The following is a 19,512-nucleotide window of genomic DNA, read 5'->3' as shown; positions in this document are numbered from 1 at the left end:
ACAAGATCTCAAATTCAAATCCCAGGGGAAAAAAATATTAGGTAGTCAAATTTGCTTTGTAAACTAAAATAGTTAAGTTGCATACAAGCTGTCTAGATCCCACTGTCTTAAAATAAGGAAAGAAATGCACACTATTTTTCGCGACTCAAGTTCATGGCACATGTTGTCTACTCACTTTACTCTCCCATTTCGATGTGTGATTCATCTAAAGTAACATGTGCATCACTTTTTTAGAAGCTTGCCAGCCTAGAAGCCTATAAGTCCTTAGACCCGCCCTCATCATCCCACCCTCCGTCACACTAATTTTTTCAAAAAGAAAATTTATTTAGGGAAAAGAGAAAAAATGAAAAACTAAAAGCCCCACCACCCCACCAATACCTTGGCACGTGCTTTGCAGTCTTCACACACACACACACACTACAAAAAGAACCGAACCCAAACTACTTTATAAGTTTATATTCAGTTTTGGCTCTCTGTTCATCATATAGTATAATAGTAATAGTAGTTCCTTCAAAGTCGAATCACAACAGCATAACATAGCATATAAATTCTCCTGATCTTCATTTCCTTTGCATCTTTCAACTTCTCCTCTCTCTCTAAAATAAAGCTTCTCATATTCCTTTGTAATTTTACAGTATAAACCAAACCATGCATTCCAATCACTTACTTCTTGAAGAACCCATTAGGATGGCTTCCATCTTGGAACCTTCCAAATCTGTAAGTTTCCCAAAAGAAATAACCCATCTTTTTTTATTCTTATTTTAGATCTGTATTTTCATATGATCTGTATATTTTTTTTTTGTAGAGTTTTTTTCCTGCAATGACAAAGATTGTTGGAACATTAGGTCCAAAATCTCGATCCGTTGAGGTTATTTCAGGATGTCTTAAAGCTGGAATGTCTGGTAATAATCTTGAAACTCGTCAACTTTATTGTTATGTTGTGATGAATGGCGTAAGATGTAGAGTATGACTCGGTAGCTTTGACTCGGACTTTGTATATATGTTAAAAGATCCACTAAATAAGTACAAATAATTAGATTTCCATCTCATTAAATCAAATGGGCTGTGGTAGAATTCCGAACTTGAAATTTATTGTTTGTTGGATTTTCTTAGGTATGTTGTGATGAATGGTGTAAGATGTATAGTATGACTTAGTAGTTTCGGCTTTGGATTTTCTTAGGTATGTTGTGATGAATGGCGAACATGTAGAGTATGACTCAGTAGCTTAGTAGCTTCGACTCGGACCCTGTATATATGTTGAAAGATCCATTAAATAAGTAAGAATAATTAGATTTCCAACTCATTAAATCAAATGGCTGTCGTAGAATCCCAAACTCGAACCTATAATGTTCAAATTTTGAAAGGGTTGGCTGTGGTAGAATCCCAAACTCGAACCCATAATGTTCAAATTTTGAAAGGGTTGTTTTTCATGTTTAATTTTGTTGGATTTGTAGTGGCAAGATTTGATTTTTCGTTGGGTGATGCGGAGTATCACCAGGAGACTTTGGAGAACTTGAAGGCTGCTATTAAGAGCACTAAGAAGCTCTGTGCGGTATGTACGACCTTATTAATGCAATTTTTGGTTTCTTTATGGGTTCATTTTTTGTGAAATTATGTCGTTCGTCCTTGTCTTTGTAGAGGTGTTGATTTGATGAAGGTAAACAATATACTCCCTGTGTTCTAAAATTAATGGTGGGGTTTGAACTAGAGGGTCAACACATTTATTATTTCAGCGTGATATGGAAATTAATTACTTGATTTTGTAAAGGTATGAATATTCTTATGCAGAAACTATGTAAAGTCACAAGTTGGTTAGATAAGAATATTTAAAAATATTTGGCATCATAAACCGTGTGACTCACCAAATAAAAGTAGTTTTTTTTTTTTGATTGTTAGTAGTAGTGTTGTTAATTTTGAGAGGAAGGGAGTATTATCTTGCAGTTGTGCTTAGTTATGGTTAAAATTTGTAGATCATGTACTCTCCCTCCTTAGTGTGCATAGTCTTTAGATAAGGATCTAGTTACTATGTCTTATGTCATTGGACATGTTGAGCATTATCTAGTAATTTGACAAAGGGTATTTTGTTTACATCTTGTCAGGTCATGCTAGATACTGCCGGTCCTGAGCTACAGGTTGTTAACAAAATTGAGCAACCTATTTCACTTAAGGCAGATGCAACTGTTACTCTTACTCCTGATGAGGGACAGGAAGCATCTTCTGATGTGTTTCCAATCAATTTCGGCGGATTATCCAAGGTTCAGTTCCATCTGTTGTCTTTACTTTGCCCTTTTCACCCCAATGTGTTTTGGTAAACAAAAAAGTTTTTTCCCGAGGAAGTAAAAAAAACAAATTCAATGTGTATTTAATGGAGAGAACACAATCAATATTGTGGACCAGGAGGGAGGAATGTACTTCATGATACTAATTTATGCTGTAATTTTGCTTGCAGGCAGTGAAGAAGGGAGACACCATTTTTATTGGTCAATACCTCTTCACAGGAAGTGAAACGACGTCTGTGTGGCTGGAGGTATAACATAGGAAGCGTACTTTGTTTCCTGCATCCACCCTGTGTTTTCTTTATCCTTGGGTTTAGCTAGTGCTTTTTATGTTTAAGTTGATCGATGAGTAGATTTTGCAATGTGTTAACTGCACAATTATTACACTTTTGCTGCTCCAGTAAGAAAGCAGTATAAGGTTTAAATGTGGTTGCACAGGTAGATGAAGTGAAAGGGGATGATGTAGTTTGCGTGGTAAAGAACTCTGCCACATTAACCGGGTCATTGTTCACTCTACATGCTTCTCAGATTCATATTGATTTACCTACCCTCTCAGATAAAGATAAGGAGGTAAGTTGCTCAAACTTTAGAGAACTGATAAAACTCATCCTGTTATTACGTGTGCATATACTGAAGTTCATGTTACATGCCGACATGGTTATGGAAAAATTTCTGCGAGACTTGGGGGTTGAGTATGTATGTCCGTCAATTGTTGGGACTTGGGCACTTATAAAAGTGTCAAATTTTCTCATCTATTTTATAGAAAATGTAATAGGGCTTTGTGGTTAGTTTGTCTGAATCAGATGAGTCTTAAGATGGGTGTGATTCTTTCTTTAGTTAGGTAAACATGGGTTGATGGAAGCACCAATAGTTTCGTCTCCCTATCTTCCCACTTTTCTTTAGCAACATTCAGCCAATAGCTTTTATTTAAGCACATTCAACAGTATTTATACTCATCCCATATTCAAGGTCCACATTGACTACCTTGCTTGTGACAAAATTATGTCCTTTTTCTAGGAATAGAAATTTTAACTTATGTTACACTTGAAAAGAGTTTTAGGGGTTCCTCTTTATCTTCGGTATATGTGCTATTGACTATACTACCTCAATGTTAATGCAAGCATATTATCTTTGAGTTATGCCGAATTCCCTCCCTCAAGCTACTTAATTCTCTATTTTCTGCATTGTTAATGGCTTTCTGCAGCGATCCTTTTAAATTGATCGTGGTGTTTTTGGTATGTTAATTGAATCAGGTTATTAGCACATGGGGTGCCCAAAACAAAATTGATTTTCTTTCATTATCATTTACCAGGCATGCTGAGGATGTTCGTGAGGTAATGATTGCACAGTTTTATATCTATTTCCTTTTGTTGTTCAATTTTCTTGGATTCTTTAGACCACATTGATGATTCGCAATCATCGTGTCATTGATGATGGTTTGTGTTGAATTTGTATGACAACCTCGTCTAAAAGCTTAAGGTTCTATAGAGAGTATTTTTCTTTTTATTTTGTTGTATAGGTATGTAACACGCCCACACATATGTTTGATTCTTTTCTTTGGCCAAGTATGTGGAAACATTTTTGTTTCTTAGTAGTGAGGCTCGAATCTTTGACTTATGAACTTTCTGCTTTGATAGCATGTTCATTTATGTGACCACCTCATCTAAACGCTAAGCTGTGAAGAGAGGACAACATTATTTATTTACGTTCGCAACAGTTTGAATACCAAATCAACCTCATTGGTATATTTTTCTTAAATCAGGCACGTGAATTCTTATCTAAGCTGGGTGATCTAGGCCAAACTCAGATCTTCGCCAAAATCGAAAGCGTCGAGGTTAGATGCTAAACTATTATCTTCTGTCTGATCTTTTTCTTTTTCGTCTGGATAATTCTTTGTGAGATTGGTCGTTGAATTATCATGAAATCTGCAATGCTTGCAATTCACTTCCTTCATTGGGTGATACACATAGGGGTTGACACATTTTGATGAGATACTCCAAGAGGCTGATGGCATCATCCTTTCGCGTGGAAACCTTGGTATAGATCTCCCACCAGAGAAGGTAAGTTATCTTCTGCAAAATTCAGGCATCTTCTTTTGTAAATCGTGTATAAGCGGTGGCCCTCTTGATGCAGTTTACTTTCCAGTCGACATTTGCAGCATATAAATGTATAAATAGAAAATGTGCCTGCCAACTAGCCATAAACACCGGGACTGGTATCTGTGTTAATACTTGTTGCATAAGTGAAATTTGCCAAATAATGGGCATCATGGAATTTGAACTGTGAACGGATGATCTGATTATAAATATCTCAGAAAAAATTCATACATGTTGGGGTTAAATATTACGAGTTCATTTGATTGCAGTATCATGTAAACAGAGGTAAAAAATTTAACCTATGAGTCTTCTTTTCGATATAAATAGATGTGATAAGATGAATGCCTGAATAAATGAGACCTAAAAAAAGGATGGGAAATTCAAATGTGTTGTTTCACCTCTAGTATTTAGCAGTAAGGATTTTACTAAAAAGGTTTGAATCAGATGCTCAAGGCGTAATGATCATGGAATTGAACTTAGCTAATCTACTCATTGCATAAGGAGTACATGAGGTAATCATCAAACGGTACTTGACCAGGAGTCCGCAATACTAAGGAAAAACTTTCAAATGATATTCCATCTTATTTCTGGGAATTTTTCTATGAGAAGATGAAGTCATTGCACTGATGGATATGAAACTTTTGTTAACGACAACCTCAGGCTTCATTAGAATAAAATATTCCTTTGTGAAATAATTTCCGAAGAGGCATGATTAAGTTAGATTTCTTGTAAGTGATCAGGAAAGTTTGTAAAACATTCCGTTCCATCTCTTGTGTGTAGCAAAATGTTATGGAGTAGAGGATGACGACAAACAAGAAGCAGATTTCCTTGTAGGGTTCTTATTTGGCTAATTTTTGAGTGTTATACAGGTGTTCTTATTCCAGAAGGCTGCTGTTCACAAGTGTAACATGGCTGGCAAGCCTGCTGTAGTAACACGTGTTGTTGATAGTATGACTGACAATCTTAGGCCAACTCGTGCTGAAGCAACAGATGTTGCTAATGCTGTCTTGGATGGTAATCTTGCCTTTATTACCTCTGAAGATTTGGAGTCCTTTTGTCATCCTTTATGCAACATCTTGTTAGTTTGTTTCTGATAGAGTTTTTGACAATTCAACATTTGTGCAGGAACTGATGCAATTCTTCTTGGTGCTGAGACTCTACGTGGATTATACCCAATCGAGACTATTTCTACTGTTGGAAGAATTTGTGCCGAGGTGAGTTTCATTTTATCTTGATCCTTTGTGTTGAATTAAGAGAACATTCTACACTATTTTCCATTTGAACACTTTTTTCCTGTCAAGATATCAGTAATTGGTTCGTTGACGCTTTGATGTATCAAAAGACATTTCTCAGTATGGTCCTGACTTGTAAAAGATTTATGGCATATTAGTATATCTTCAGCATCACCTTTCGGGATGAGGGATACACTTAGTCCCACCCCCTCATAGTGTAGCAATTACCACTTTCTGGTTTTCTGTTTCGGAGAGTAATACCAGTGGCCCTAATTAACAATCAAATTCCGTGCAGGCCGAGAAGGTTTTTAACCAAGATCTATATTTCAAGAAGACAGTCAAATTTGTTGGGGAGCCCATGACGCACCTGGAATCAATTGCTTCCTCTGCGGTATTCTTTTGAACACAACTCCCTTTCTTGGAATGAGGAGAGACTTCTGGAATTTTAATCACTTCCTCTTTTTAGGTGCGGGCTGCAATTAAGGTGAAAGCATCAGTAATTATTTGCTTCACTTCATCTGGAAGGGCAGCACGGTAGTCTCTCTGTTCTTTCTAGATTTCTTAGAATTTCTACTATCTATTTCTTTATAAGAGCTGTAAATTGTCATGTTCATGTGCACAGATTGATAGCCAAATATAGGCCAACAATGCCAGTATTGTCTGTTGTAATTCCTCGACTCAAGACAAATCAATTGAAGTGGAGTTTCACCGGTGCATTTGAGGTATCCCCTTTATAATCAAGTCTGTTCAAGAATCAAATCCAGCTCATGGTGTTCAGACATCTTCAATGCATTTGATTGAGAATGACTATTCTTTTCCTCACATAACATTGTTTAATTGATATATTTCTGCTTCATTACTTATTATTGTTCAACTTTTATTGTTCAATGATTCACTAGTGTTTCAGTATTTCACTTGAAGTTCAATTACTGAATTTCACTATTTGCAAATACTTATTGGCCAAACAAGTATATGCAATTTCCGTATTGTTTTTATGACATTGAAGCTGACGGTTTTTTGTATTTTTCAACTTCTCCATACCCAGGCAAGGCAATCTCTTATTGTTAGAGGTCTTTTCCCAATGCTTGCTGATCCTCGACATCCTGTAAGTCTCGTCATCTTGGTGCTCCATATTTTCTGTTTGCATTTATGTTGCTCGGACTTTCCAATGATTATTATGAACATGAAACATGTTTCTTATTTCCGCTGGGCCTAACTGAGCTACTTATTCTTTCCATAGGCCGAGTCTACAAACGCATCAAATGAGTCAGTGCTGAAAGTTGCTCTTGATCATGGGAAGGCTTCGGGAGTTGTAAAGTCCCACGATCGAGTTGTCATTTGCCAGAAAGTTGGAGATGCATCAGTGGTTAAGATTATTGAGCTTGAAGATTAATGCGTTAGGCTTAATTATCCTCCTTATAGTTGTATGCTGGGCAATTCTTTTCGACAGAACTTGCAGTAGTTGAAAACATCAAAATTATTTTGGTGCTTCTTTTCTAATATCAGGTATAGGAGTCTTGTTCATTTGCCCTCCCCTGTGTTATGGAGATGTTCATGTTCTATTTGGAGCTTATTCTCCTGAAGAAACTTGATTAAAGTTGAGATATTAGTAATAAAGTTTTTGCAAGTATGTTTTCATTCACGTCGCTTCGACAACAAAAACAAACCCAGTATAATTCCACAAGTAGGGTTTGAGGAGGGTAGTGTGAACGCAAAACTTACTGGTGAAGGTGGAGAGATGAAAAAGTAAGCATTAACAATAAGTATCTATAACATCAGATGATAAGGAACCGAAGCAAAAAAAAAAAAAAAATCTACAGGTGGTACTAAAGTTCTAGGTATAACAAAGTACTAGGATAGTAGTAAACACTACAGGAATGTTCATGAAACAGAGATACACTCGGCTACCTACTAACCATTTACGTTGTTTCAGTAACAAAAATACTATGTGCTACAGTTAATGATCCTTCAAACTAGGAACTGAGAAGAAGGGTCACATTTTATATCAGCTAGTTAACATATAAAATATGTCTTCTGAAGCAAAAAAAATAAGTGCAATATGTTATTATTCCTTTCATTCAAAAGAAGGACAATCATTATTTTAGATTTGGAACTCTGGTTTTCTTTTTTTTCTGTTAGCATTGTTAGCTTATATAGCATTGGTGGAATTTTCAATTTCTAATATAGAGAAACTAAAATTTAAAAATATTTGAGTGAGAGAACTTAAATGAAACATGGACAATGATAATTTATACTGTAGATCTCACCTTGCTCGAATAGTTTAATGAATCAATAAGTTTTATACACAGTTATATATATACAAAACAATGAGATTTCCACAAGAAGCGCCCATGGCCTAATGGATAAGGCGCTTGACTTCTAATCAAGCGATTGTGGGTTCGAGTCCCACTGGCCGTGCTTTCTTTTTAAAATTTCTCAATTAAAAAAATACATTCTAGTTAATTGTTCATTACCTTGATTTGATGACTAATACAATCTTCACTTATCTTTATTTGGTGATTGGTGATTGGTGATAAATTATAATGTAGTAGTTGTATGCACCGGGCTACATACAATTCGAAGAAAACAAAAATTTCGATTCACATAGATTAAAGTAAAAACAGAACAGACAAGTTAAGGAGTACTAGGAACTTGATAATTTAAGACTATATAGAAGCTAGATGCAAGTTTTCTTCAAACTTAGATTTTACATCAAAAACTTGATTCAAGACTAAAATTTGGAAAAAATACAAGGTAAAAGCATATGATTATCTACACATTGTTATCTAATCTGTCTGCTGCTACTAGTATTGTTTCAATTTTTCATCCTGTTACAGAAGAAGGGTCACTATTTCTATTATTATGATTCTGATGCTGATGAAAATCAAGAAGCTCAAGCTCTTTTTGCCTAAGGAGAAGCACCATTCTTTCATTCTCCATTTTTTTCCTCTCATTTATAAGCTTCTCCTTTTCCATTTCCCTTTCCTTCTTACTTGTAAATTTTTCCCATTTCAACCTTTGCTTTTGCAGCTCAAACGCTTGACATAAATAGCTAACATGTTGTTCCTTCAATTGTACCATTCTAGTTTTCAACCATTGTCTCTTCTCAACTGAACTCCTCCCTCCATCTTGAATTACATTAGCTAATTCAGTACTCAATTGTTGTACCATTGGCGATAAAGAACCCGACTTTCGTTGACTCTTTCTTGATCTTTCGTCCATGTCATCGTCGTCCTCGTGGCTATGGTTATGATGGTGGTCATGTCCTCCTCTCGCACCACTCACCTCATCATCGTCGTCCTCCTCCTCATCTTCATCCTCGTCCTCCTCATCGTCTTCTTGATCATCGTCTACACTTTTCCCTTTAGCCATTTTAGGCCCTTCTTCTAAATGAACCCCAATTCTTGCATTTTCCGACGAATGTAAGCACCTCTTCTGAGCTTGAGAATTAGCCTCAACAGCCACTTCTGTTGAAAGTTGAACATTTCCACTACCACCGCTACCACCAGTACTAGTATTATGACCACAACTATTATGATAAGCACACATTTCCCTAAAAAACAAGTGCTTAGAATTCAACAATTTCTTAACTTCTTCTTTCATTTTTGATGATAAATGATCCATTGTTTCAAGCAAATTTTGGTTCTCCACAACTCTACAAGCTGTCCCTTTTCCAAGAATATCATTAACCCTTTTATACCTCTTATTCAAGTCATTGAATTTATCTTCACATTGTTGTGGTGATACATAAAATCCCCTCTCCATCATTGCTCTTGAAACTGATTTCCACTTTCCCTTTTTTTGCAAAACCCCTACACTACCACCACCTTTTTTCTTACCATTAGTAGTATCATTATTATTATTATTTAATTCAGAACCAACTTCATCACCAATATAATAAACTACCATAATTAATAACCTTACCATATTATCAGTCCACTTCATTCTTTGCCAAGGACAGGTTTTGCTCCTCTTCCCATCTTCAACACTGTTGTTATCATCCTCGTCACTAAATGTCAAGCTTTGATTTTTAGCCTTGTTACCAAATGGCAAACCTTGTCTCAAAGATTGTTGTTGTTGGTTTTCAGTTTCTTGATGTCCATATGAAACTATGGGGTGGAGTGGGGGTGGGGGTTGGTGGTGGGGGTGGGTGGGGTGTTGTTGTTGTTGTTGTTGTTGCATGTGGTGAGGATTTTGTTGAGGGACTTGATGGTGTAGTGACATTTCTAATCCTAACATACCAGGACCTATATTTGAATATATACTACTAGAATCCATCAAAATAATTTTAAAAAAATCAAAATCTTGAAAACCCCACTAAGCAAAATCTTATGATAAACAACTATCACTTCACAATTCAAATGTACACATTTTAATCCTATGTGCCAAACAAGAAAAATAGATGGGACCAAAACCAGAAGGAAAAATAAAGAAATATTACAGAGAACAAAAGTACCTCAAAACCCAAGAATTAAAAGGCTAAAATGAGAGAAGGTTAAGTAAACATCACAATGTACCAAGACTTCTTTTTGCACTGAACAAAAGTTTAAAACTTTGAAGTAAAAGCTAGCTAAAAGTGCAAGAAAGAAAGAGAGGGTTGGTTAGTTGATTTTTTTGAGGGTGGAATATACTATGAATGGATTTGCTCGAGGGGTTTATACAAAAATTGAGCAGCTGGTTTTAGCTAAGGGAGGTTTCTTGGTTTTGTGTTGGCTAAATAAAACTGCCCATGGTTTTCTTGAAATTGTCAGCTAAAATTTTGTAGGTGGAATATGGGGTTTAGTTTTAAAGAGAAGGAATCCACAGGATTTTGCAAAACTGTCACCTTTTTTATAGTGTTTTCTTTGACCTTACTTTTTTATAAGTGTTTTTTTGTTATGTGTTTAATTTATAGCCATTAGATGAGGACGTGTGACTTAAGAGATGGAGGGTAAAATTGGGAATTAGATTCGTTAGGCAGTTGGAATCTGAAAAAGAAAATTTGACCTTATTATCAGAAAAGGACATGTACAACTTGTGCTGCGGAATGTACAAAAGATCTGTAGTAGGTGGTTTTATACAACACCCCAGTATAATCTCACTAATGAGGTCTGGGGAAGGTAGGTTGTACGCAGACCTTACCCCTATCCTAGGGTAGAGAGACTGTTTTCGATAGACCCTCGGTTAACTCCCTCCGAGAACTCCTCACCTTGCTCTTGGGGTGACTCGAAATCACAACCTCTTAGTTGGACGTGAAAATTGTTTGTCGGTTTTATAGTTCTATTTATTTTCCATTGGTGGTTTTCTATCAACATGTGGGACCCACTAGATGAGGTATTTCTTGTGGGGGTTTTGGGCTTGGGCCGAGTATTGGTACCAAGTCTGAGTAGGCCCATGATTTTGCTGTCAATTTCAAACTTAAGTCCAAGTCATTAGAGCTTGTCAAGGGCTTTTTTGGGGGTGAAATTCAAAAATAGTCATATTTACAAGTAGTAATTGAAAAATAGCCACAATTTCAAAAGTAAACGAAATTTAGCCACTTTTCATGTAAAGATAAATCTGAACAAACACACTGTTCAAAATTCGGAAAATATTCTAACATAATATGTTAGAGTTCGAATTTTTTACATGTGAACTTCCAGCATAACATGCTGGAATTTCATAATGTGTTGGAGTTCCAATATAATATACTGGAAGTTCATACACATGTGCTCCAATCTCCAGTATATTATGCTGGAATTTCATAACATGTTGGAGTTCCAGCATAATATGCTAGAAGTTCATATACAGGTGTTCCAATCTCCAGTATATTATGCTAGAACTTTCCGTGTGCTGGAGTTTCAGCATAATATGTTGGACTGGAAATTTATACACATGTGCTCCAATCTCCAGTATATTATGCTGGAACTTTTCGTGTGCTGGAGTTTCAGCATAATATGCTGGACTAAAAATTTATACACATGTGCTCCAATCTCCAGTATATTATGCTAGAACTTTTCGTGTTGAAGCAAAATAGTAACTATTTTTCAATGACTTTGCAAATGTTGGTTATTTTTCAATTATCAATCCGAAAAATGGGTAGCCCGTATTATTTTCACAATTTTTTTGGATGGAGAATTTGGTCTAATGCTGATAGTCCAGCTTGATCCACTAACACTTGAGGCTCACATGTGAAACTTTGTTTTGTGAGGCTTGCACTTCAAACGTTCAACTGCATAAATAAGCATCACGTTTAATACTCGGGCTTGCCCAGTAACTCCAATTTTGTGTTCGAATTCCTTTATTATTTTATTTTCTTATGCAACTTGAATTACACAACCGCTTACACAGACTATATGACGGATCATGAATTAAAATTTATGAACGTAAATTACTTGTATACTAACCATTACTTTGTAGCAATATGTGCGAATTTAGTATGAAAATGTAAATTTTGAAACAATCAACTAAAACACGAACAAAAAAACCGCACCAAAATCCTCCAATTTAGAGTACAATATATAGGTTAATGAAAACCCAATAACTTTTGCTTTTATATATATATATATATATATATATATATATATATATATATATATATATATATATATATATATATATATATATATATATATATAAAGAAATTCACTAAAAAATTATAAATATTTTTACAGTACAATCAAGTATCATTGGATATTAAATTGAGGTCACAATACATATTATAAACTTCAAATCCTGAATCCACACATTTGCTCATATGACAATGTGGCACCACTTGCAGTCTGCAGATTAAAGACAAGTCGCAAGGAAAACTCAGTCCAAGACTTATACCAATATATTGGTAGAAATGACTCGATCTAAAGAGCTGCTATTTAGTAATTAGCCAGTGCGTCCTAAATTTTAATTTTGCAGTTCAATTTTTTGAGACAAAAATGTCTTGAATCGTCCTGAAGTTAAGATATTTAATTTAAAATTTCAGGATAAAATAAATACTAATTAATCTCTAAATAACATCTTTGAGAATGGTTATTTGTGCACTTGCCCTAATATATTGTGAGGTCTATTTCGGCTAGAAATTAAAAGTACAAAAGAGAAAGAAAGAACAAAATGAGATTTATGTGTTTGCTGTCACCTTTGAGCTGGATGAAGACCCTCAAATTCCTTGTCCACAAAGTACGATAAGCTTGTGAAAAATCTACAAGTGGCAAAAATTGTATAGTGATGTCGTTGATCATATAACGAATGGGCCAAAAATGCAAGAAATGAAAAACCATTAACTGCAACCTTCTAAAATTAGTGAAAGGCATGCTGCGAGTACGGATTTATGATTTTAACTTTATGGGTTTCTAATGCGATTTCAAGTTAATATACAATAATATACAGACAAATGAATTGGATTTAAAGTAAAATATTCTTATACAAGTAGTAATTTTTAATATAAATACATAGTATTGACAAATATTGAATTCACGTAAACCCGTAATCTTTCCACTAAATTCGCCCTTGCTTGCCAGCTCCACCTTTTGGAATGGATTATCAATAATGGAAAAGAATTGTATCAATCACTCAAACACTAATTGGAGACGTAGTATGAAAATGAAGCGGTGAACTATACATATCTTGGTGGGATTGTGGTAGTAGCAGCAACCCTCTTTATTTCACCAAAAATAAAACTAGAGGTAGAAATTGAGATCTTCCTAAAATCAGGCAAACATACTAAATTGGTGTTTTTAATGGTTAGATTGAAAAGAAAAATATCAAATGTAATGTGCCCTAAAAGCATAGAGTGCTTTTTACTCACAACGAGCAAAATTGAATGACTTTTTAGCTAAAAAATAAAATAAAGTGACTTTTTAAACCGATTTTTATTAGTTCAGGGATATTCTAAGAAATCTAATTGTTTTCGTAGTTCTTTCTTCTCCCATTTCTACTAACGCACACACAAACGTTATTTTGTAACCACCAAAGGATGTGGTGCAGCGGATGAGGTTGCTCCTCCTTTAATTAGGGGTCTCGGGTTCGAACCCTGGGTATGGAAAAATTCTTGGTAGGAGCACTTTCCCCGAATGGAGCTTTACCTATCACAAACCTGAATATAGCCGGGCCCCAATTCGGATACCGAATATCGGGCGGGAAACCAAAAATAAAGAAGTTATTTTGTTAGCGAATCCACCCAACTTAAAATATCTACTACTATTATTTAGACGATGCTCAGTATCTTTTCCAACCAACTAACAATAATAAATATATATTTTTTGCTTAAATTTTCTTTTTATTCCATAAATAGTCGAAGAGGATGCTTCTCTTCTCTTTCTCACTTGGAACATATGGAAATTTTATAGATGGCGTGATTTGATATGTATTTACCCGAAAAGCGGATAGAGTTGAATTTATACGTGTTTCTAAGGATACGTGGTATAACTTGGTACAAATCGGAAAAAAAAGTAGAGAATGACTGTATATATCGAATATTGACTGTAAAAAGGAATGAATACAAACCCAAATTGAGTAGAGAATGATTTATAAATTAACAAGATAAATCAATATCAAAAGCCCCAAAAAGGATAATATTTGCTAGATACTATGTAAATCTCAATAATGTTTGAATATGAGAGTGTATGAATTGAATATGAGAGTGTATGAATATATGAATGAATCTGTGAATAATTCATATATAGTGGAGGAATTTTACTTTGGATATAATTAAAAATATATAGTGGGATCCCATGATAGATTAATTAATTGACTTTTCCTTGATTTTCGCCAAGATTCTTTCCCCAAGTGCGATTATAACGGCTCTTTTGTCCCTTGGCTCGAGCCCGAACTCGGCCGCTCTCGATCGTGATCGGCCTTTATTCGCCCGACCTCTATCTGGGCTCGATCTCGGTCTCGATCGGTCTCGATTTGCTCGACCTCTATCTGGGTTCAATATCGATCTTGGCTGATCCCGACCTTGGTCGGTTTCTAGGGCTCGAACTCAGCATCCCGACTTCACATCAGCTCGATATTACAATAATGAACCTCGGTCCATCATGCCCTAATCTCGATTAATCACACAAAGGGCAAACTCGATTTTGACCGTATACAGATAGTCCCCTCATTTTTTCGGAAAGAATGTGGCGAGAAACGATATGAGTTTTCAACCTCTGACTAGATACACACTGACGTCTGCGTCGAGCCCGATTGTGACATATGTGACAAATGTCCCGTCGGTTCAGTTACCAAGGTATTAAATGCGCGTCAGTCGATAGTCGGTCACTGCCAATTTTGAACCGTCATTGTGAAATCTATAAATAGCCTCCCTTCTTCATTATTTTAAACCTTTACCTTCAACTCTTCTCATTCCAACCTTCACAGTTCTTCGCCTTCTCCAAAGTTTTCTATTTCCAGGTTTAAAAATTTCTTTGCTTGTTCTTCACCAAACACCAAAATATTTCAATTTCCCATCTTCTATGTTCTTGAAAATTTAGATGCCAAGATATCTAAAACCGTTCCTCAGAAAGAGGCTGCTTCCTCATCTCGGCCGACCGGTGAGAAACCGGTGGTGGAGCCATGCCTTGAATAACTCGTTCCCGGGGGATGTGTTATCGATTTCGACTTTAAGGTCGAGAAAACCTCATCGGTTGCTGGTCGATGTGAGACGGTATCGAGATATATATGCTCGATACCCAAAAGCCTTCTTGATTTGGTAAAGAAATATTGTGGTTGGGAAAATAAAGAGGTTGTGATACCGACATCGGAGGAAGCGATCACTACCCATATGGAAGGGTACTTGAGTATTTACACTTATCCTTTCACGCTGGATCCCCTCGATCCGGTCATCATCGACTTCTGCAAGAAGTACCAAGTGACCCTCGGCCAAATACATCCTTCTTTCTGGAGGATTGTAATACTGCTCCGTTTCTTTGTGAGAAAAATCGACGTGCTTCCCTTCACCCTCGACCACCTCGTAAGATTATATAGCCCTCGTCTTTACCTAGGTGGGATGATAAAGCTTCAATGTCGGGACACCAAGGCGTTCACCTCGAGCATAGATGAAGACAAAGATCGGGGTTGGATGAGCCGGTTTGTTCGAGTGAAGACCTCAGACCTAATCCCGGCTGAGAGTATGCCATTTCCCGAGAAATGGAATATGAACCGTAAGTGTGATTCCGTTTTCAGTTTTTGTTGTTTTTACTTCTTTATCTTTTCTTATCAGTGTTTTTCTCGACACAGTCGTTGCTTGGATGCTAGGTGCGGTTTCTCATCTCGAAAACTGGGTCAGGAGCCTGGTTTCGACATCGACATATGCCGAGCGCGCATGGCGTGATTTGTCAAAGGGCTGGTGAGAGGCTCGTACTCATGGTAAACATTCTTCTTGGCTCACCGATTTGCTTATTGTTCAAATATTTTTTCAAGCATAAGTTTTACTTACTTTTCTTTCTTTGTAGGTCTCGAAAAATATGCGGTTATGAGACTCCCATCACGTGAAGAAGAAGTTTTACCGCCTATCTCAAAATCAGAGAAGGTGATTAAGAGAAAAAGGGCCTCGGACTCCGAGGGTCAAAAACCCAAAAAGAGAGCGGCTCATAAACCCAAGGTGAACACAATCCCGTTGACTATGGAGTCGGTCCTGAGTTTAAGGGATGAAGAAGAAGAAGAAGAAGAAGAAGAAAGTGATTTCGGGCTGCTGGCCCATGCACGAGCTAGCACCGATACTCAAAATACTTTGGTCTCAGTGGAAGTTGATACTGCTCCGTCCAGGCTTGATGAGGTTGAGGAGGAGACTTCGACCCAAGTTCCCGAGCCGAGGGAGACCGAGGACGTTTTAACTCGGGGTAAAAAGACCGTCGAAGAGGCGATGGATGCCGGTGTACAAACCGAGCTTGAGGCTCCCCAAGACGGAGGCGGCACTCAAAAAGACCTAATCGGGGTGATAGAGATCGGGGATTCCCCCTCTTTCCCTTTTTTTTCCCAATCGATGATACGTGACGCTCAAGCTATGAAGACTTGTTACGGGGAAGGAGTCCATGGAGGGGAGGATCCTTTCCGTGGTTATTTTATCGGGGTAGAAGATGTCATCAGTCCGAGTAACTTGGAGGCTCCGAAAAAGAGCTCGAGCGAGGTGGGAGCGCCTTGCCTTTTTAACGAAGCCCAACATGCCCTAAATCGGGTAAGTTCATACTTTCTTTGCCAATTTTCATTATTGTGTTTTTCTTTCCTTGTATAATCCCTTCTTATTTTTGTAGGCTTTTGTGCTTCATCACGAGGTATATTTCCAATCTCGAGGGGAGTTGAGCCGGTATGAAGCCGAAGTTTGAAGGCTTACTAAGGAGAGTGATGCCTTAAAGCTTATAAGTGAGCAGAGATAATGAGAAGTAAAAGGACTTCGGGCTGAGCTGGAAACATCTCGGAAAGAACAAGCTGAGCTGGCCTAGCAGGTACAAAGAATCTTTGAATTTAATGATATTGACTCGGGAGTGATGGCTAATAATTCGGTCCCGTAGGTCGAGCAAAAGTTCGATGTGATTAGGCAGTTTCGTGCTGAAGTGGACGTAGTGAAATCGGAGGTCGGGGAATGGAAGAAGAACATGGACCGCCTCGCCTTAGAAAAGGAGACTGCCCGAACTCAACTGGCTTCGGTTGAGGCCCAACTCCGAAGCTTGAAAGAGAAAGCCTTGGTGCAAGCCAAGAAAATCGAGGAGTTCCAGTCTTAGTTGAGCTCAGCAAATTCTGATCGAGAGAGATTGGCCACAGAACTTGTCGTGGGCAAATCGGAGGTCAAGAAAACCATGGCCAATACTGATGTAATGGTGGCCATTTATCGATCTGATGCCGAAGCTGCTCAAGTTCAACCAAAAGAGATTGCTGAGGCTGCTCAGGCAAACTGGGTTACTGAGCATGATAAATGCTAGTCTCGAAGGGAGACTCTTGAAGAGATTCATGCTCATGGCTTCGATCTAACAGTCGGGATCGAGAAAGCTAAGGAGCTTAAAGCCGAAGCTAGAGTGTTGGCCTTTCCTGATGATGATGATACCGGGAGTGCGGGTGAATCTAAAAGTGAAGAGGGCTTCGAGGGCGAACGTGCTGCTCCCGGAGAGGACTAAGTCTTTTAGTATTTTTATGTTTCTTATAAGACCGTTTTGGTCTTTTGTAAAGAAATTTGATCTGGCTATGTTGCACTTGTAAATGATTTTGACATGTATATAAAAACTTTCTTCCTTTCTGCCTTATAGAATTGTGAAGTTTGTATCCTAAGGCCCCGGTTCAGATAATTTGATCAAAATCGAACTAGTGTAGCCTTTAGGCCTTATGGTCGAGTGAGTGCTTGCTCGGACTCGAAGTATAAGACAGTCCTTAGGCTTTATGGTCGAGTGAGCGTTTGCTCGAACTTGAAGTGAAAAACATCCCTTAGGCTTTATGGTCGAGTGAGTGTTTACTCGAACTCGAAGTAAAAACCAGCACTTAGGCTTTATGGTCGAGTGAGGGTTTGCTCGAACTCGAATTAAGGTAGCCCTTAGGCTTTGTAGTCGAGTAAGGATTTTCTCGAACTCAAGTTCAGGTAGCCCTTAGGCTTTGTAGTCGAGTGAGGATGATTTCTCGAACTCAAATCAAGGTATCCCTTAGGCTTTGTAGTTGAGTGAGGGTTTGCTCGAACTCGAGTTAAGGTATCCCTTAGGCTTTGTAGTCGAGTGAGGATGATTTCTCGAACTCGAAGCAATGTAGCCCTTAGGCTTTATGGTCGAGTGAGAGATTGCTCGAACTCGAGGCAACGTAGCCCTTAGGCTTTATGGTCGAGTGAGGGTTTGCTCGAACTCGAAGCAAAGTAGCCCTTAGGCTTTGTGGTCGAGTGAGTGTTTGCTCGAACTCGAATTAAGGTAGCCCCTAGGCTTTGTAGTCGAGTGAGGGTTTGCTCGAACTCGAGTTAAGGTAGCCCTTAGGCTTTATAGAGCTTGATCTCGTTGATTTTTCGGATGGCAGTCCCTGATTTATGGGGTAATCATTCGAACTCTGGTCATGGTCGTCCCTTAAGCCTGTTTACATAATAGATCGAGAACATGAAGTAGAAGAATCTTTCTGAGATATGAGATATCGGTAAAGAAGAAATTTCTCTTTATAAGTAATTAGACATGTGTTCATGTTTTGTGCCAGGGCTCGAGCAAACTACGCGGGCATGGTTCGTTTGACCATTTGGCCCTTACGATGTTTTCCTATCAAGACCCTGTTGCCATGAAGTAACTTTCTTGCATCGAACTTGAAATATTTGAGGGCAATGCCCCCCAGTATTCGAGGTTGGTTGTAAAGAGGCCTCGGATACTGTTGAATTGTTCTAAGTTAGCACGATCAATGGTTGCCTCATTAAAACCTCGCCGAAAAACCCATTTGGGACAAAACCGGTCTAAGAAAAAAAGAGTGCAACGCGTGCTTTCAGACCTAAAGGCTTCGAGTTGAAGAATCCATCCATGTTTCTGGTCGAACACCTGAAAGGGTTAATTTCGAAATACAAATGAACATGGGAGGGTCGTACCTTAGCAGTAGTATCGTTTTAGGTGTGATACGTTCCAATTGCTCGGTAGTTGTTTTCCGTTTATCACACCGAGCTTGTAGGATCCTTTTCCGACGATTTCGAGAACCTGATACGGTCCTTCCCAGTTCAGACCCAGTTTCCCTTCATTCAGATTTCGGGTGTTAAGGGTGACTTTTCTTAGCACTAAGTCCCTGATTTTAAAATGTCGAAGATTGGTTCTTCGATTATAGTACCTTTCGATCCGCTATTTTTGGGCGGCCAATTGGACGAGAGAAGCTTCTCGTCTTTCGTCCAACAATTCCAGGCTCGTATTCATGGTCTTGTTATTCGACTCATTTGTTGCATATCGAAACCTGATGCTAGGTTCTCCGACCTCAACCGAGATTAGAGCTTTAGCGCCATAAACCAACGAGAATGGCGTTGCTCCGGTACTGGATTTCGAT

At 37.8% G+C, this 19,512-nt stretch overlaps 2 protein-coding genes and 1 non-coding gene across 4 annotated transcripts; 2 read left to right on the top strand and 1 right to left on the bottom strand.

Annotated features, from left to right (window-relative positions):
* The first annotated feature begins 475 nt into the window (after positions 1-475).
* Positions 476-7,246, top strand: LOC104111396 (pyruvate kinase 1, cytosolic). Of its 2 annotated transcripts, none has more exons than XM_009621085.4 (16): positions 476-717; positions 806-902; positions 1,455-1,552; positions 2,100-2,255; positions 2,450-2,527; positions 2,715-2,846; positions 3,530-3,610; positions 4,039-4,110; positions 4,247-4,336; positions 5,242-5,386; positions 5,498-5,586; positions 5,900-5,995; positions 6,071-6,138; positions 6,227-6,326; positions 6,650-6,709; positions 6,845-7,246. In XM_009621085.4, the coding sequence occupies exons 1-16, from the start codon at positions 649-651 to the stop codon at positions 6,995-6,997; spliced, it is 1,584 nt and encodes a 527-aa protein (XP_009619380.1). In that variant the 5' UTR covers positions 476-648; the 3' UTR covers positions 6,998-7,246. The 2 variants fall into 2 exon arrangements, with proteins under 2 accessions (XP_009619380.1, XP_009619379.1); XM_009621084.4 differs by having other exon boundaries at positions 6,644-6,709.
* A 703-nt stretch (positions 7,247-7,949) lies between these two features.
* Positions 7,950-8,022, top strand: TRNAR-UCU (transfer RNA arginine (anticodon UCU)). Its single transcript has one exon. It is a non-coding gene; the product is annotated as a tRNA-Arg (tRNA).
* Positions 8,023-8,256: 234 nt separating this feature from the next.
* LOC104111401 (uncharacterized) lies at positions 8,257-10,292 on the bottom strand. Its single transcript, XM_033660044.2, has one exon. It carries the CDS (start codon positions 9,880-9,882, stop codon positions 8,428-8,430), a length of 1,455 nt encoding a protein of 484 aa, XP_033515935.2. The 5' UTR covers positions 9,883-10,292; the 3' UTR covers positions 8,257-8,427.
* Positions 10,293-19,512: the final 9,220 nt, after the last annotated feature.

The sequence above is a fragment of the Nicotiana tomentosiformis genome, chromosome 7, assembly GCF_000390325.3.
Source record: "Nicotiana tomentosiformis chromosome 7, ASM39032v3, whole genome shotgun sequence".
Taxonomy (NCBI): domain Eukaryota; kingdom Viridiplantae; phylum Streptophyta; class Magnoliopsida; order Solanales; family Solanaceae; genus Nicotiana; species Nicotiana tomentosiformis.
Note: the sequence above shows the minus strand (reverse complement) of the source record. Positions and strands in the feature narration are given on the sequence as shown.

What these genes read in the sequence shown, in the direction of transcription:
- LOC104111396 (XM_009621084.4), top strand. Translation starts at nt 649, where the DNA reads ATGCATTCCAATCACTTACTTCTTGAAGAACCCATTAGGATGGCTTCC. An exon ending in CGACGTCTGTGTGGCTGGAG is followed by an intron (nt 2,528 to 2,714) that starts GTATAACATAGG and finishes GTGGTTGCACAG; the next exon opens with GTAGATGAAGTGAAAGGGGA. An exon ending in CCAAAATCGAAAGCGTCGAG is followed by an intron (nt 4,111 to 4,246) that starts GTTAGATGCTAA and finishes TGATACACATAG; the next exon opens with GGGTTGACACATTTTGATGA.
- LOC104111401 (XM_033660044.2), bottom strand. Translation starts at nt 9,882, where the DNA reads ATGGATTCTAGTAGTATATATTCAAATATAGGTCCTGGTATGTTAGGA.